Below are 1,537 nucleotides of genomic sequence, written 5' to 3'. Positions count from 1 at the left end.
AACTTTTTAATTTTCGACTCCCAGAATATATTCTAGAGGGCGTTGTCATGATCAATATATTACACCCATCATCTCATTTACAAATTTCATGTCAGCACAAAACACATAATGTATATTCAGTTTGATTCCATTATACTCCACGGTCTTCAAATTAGTCATGGTGGAAATAATTTCACTAAAGACGGGTTTAAGTTGATCATACTTTTCAGGCACTTCCGCAATAATCAGAACATACTCTGGGCTTTGCATTGTGTCAGTGTACATAGATAATCCAATATTAGTAACATTGTAATGGTGGCCGAATAAGGTTCCATCTCCAGTGATCTTAATATACATGGTTTCATTGTTAATGAGCTTATGTCCTTCATTTAACGCTTCAATCTGAGATAATGCCAAGTATATCTTTTCTTCAAGGGGCTGAGAAACAACTTTCAATTCTTTATGAACTTTAACAGTGAAGGTTTCATTCAATTCATTCATTCTCCTCCTTACACTGAACAACGTGGGAAATGAGGAAGTGGAGGCAGACAGTTCATGGAATCCTTTATCGGATATGCAAAATTTATCTTTTACATAAACAAGACGGTCTACACTTACATCACTGTCATCCATACGTCGTCTTTTTGCCCTTCTATTCTTCTTCCCGTTCACTCTTCTTCGTTTTGTTCTCTTTTCATGTTCAAGCCTGTTTTCAGCAGTACCCAAGATAAATACTGTTTCATTATTCCTCAGCTTTTCTTCAAAATTTGTTCTTGTTTTGCCACCAGATCGCTTAGCCTTTAAGAATCCCTGATTAACTTTTTGAACTTTATAGGTCATAGTTTTTGATAACTTTTGAAGATCCACTAATTCTGCATCAATGGCATGCACGTCAAGTATCTTCATTAGTACTGATTGAGTTGTTTCCTTTAGCGTTGGTTTTTCATTTTCTTGTATTAGTTGATGCAAAAAATAATCGTTAATATGCAGTACCCAATCATCATTGTTAGTATACACCTGTACCCAAAGACTGGGTATTAAGCACAGGAGAAGTGTTACCTCATATATACTCAGGGATTTCATAATTTTTCCCAGACTGTCGCACAAATTTAACAGCACAAAAATAGCCCTGGTGTGTTATCTTTTTCTGAAGTGTCTTTGTGTACTCCACACGAACGCCTCTGTCTTTCAATGTAATTTGAAATGTTCCTGGCGCTATCCAGATAGCATCACCAGCTTCATTCAAAATCTTAAAGCACTAATCGTCACCAAGAATACTGAATAACTTGTGAACAGGAACGTATGACCCACTAGCATCAATATCAGATATAAAAGCACTAAATGTTTCTTTTTGTACAGGAATGCGGATATGTATCTCTGGATCTTGCATGCGACTGGCAATAAGATTTCTTTTAACTTCGCTTTGAAGCGTGGTTTTGAAGAGAGAAGGAGCATCTGACTCTTCACCAACTATGTTCACCACATCTCCAATGTGCCTCCATTCATCATACCTACTGGGCCAACCTATGTAGTGCACTCGACAGCGATCTTCTTCTGT

At 37.0% G+C, this 1,537-nt stretch overlaps 1 protein-coding gene across 1 annotated transcript; it reads right to left on the bottom strand.

The window, feature by feature from the left end:
- Positions 1–16: 16 nt before the first annotated feature.
- On the bottom strand, positions 17–1,531 carry LOC117104374. The gene is made up of 2 exons (XM_033245198.1): positions 1,328–1,531; positions 17–1,122 (listed from the first exon to the last, which is right to left on the bottom strand). The coding sequence occupies exon 2, from the start codon at positions 1,060–1,062 to the stop codon at positions 52–54; it is 1,011 nt and encodes a 336-aa protein (XP_033101089.1). The 5' UTR covers positions 1,063–1,122; positions 1,328–1,531; the 3' UTR covers positions 17–51.
- Between the last annotated feature and the right edge of the window lie 6 nt (positions 1,532–1,537).

The sequence above is a fragment of the Anneissia japonica genome, unplaced genomic scaffold (assembly GCF_011630105.1).
Source record: "Anneissia japonica isolate Jap-2015-1 unplaced genomic scaffold, ASM1163010v1 scaffold198129_len1537_cov201, whole genome shotgun sequence".
In the NCBI taxonomy this organism is placed as follows: Eukaryota; Metazoa; Echinodermata; class Crinoidea; order Comatulida; family Comatulidae; genus Anneissia; species Anneissia japonica.
Note: the sequence above shows the minus strand (reverse complement) of the source record. Positions and strands in the feature narration are given on the sequence as shown.

Bases quoted from the DNA above. Each gene is read 5' to 3' on its own strand.
- LOC117104374 (XM_033245198.1), bottom strand. From the start codon at position 1,062: ATGAAATCCCTGAGTATATATGAGGTAACACTTCTCCTGTGCTTAATA.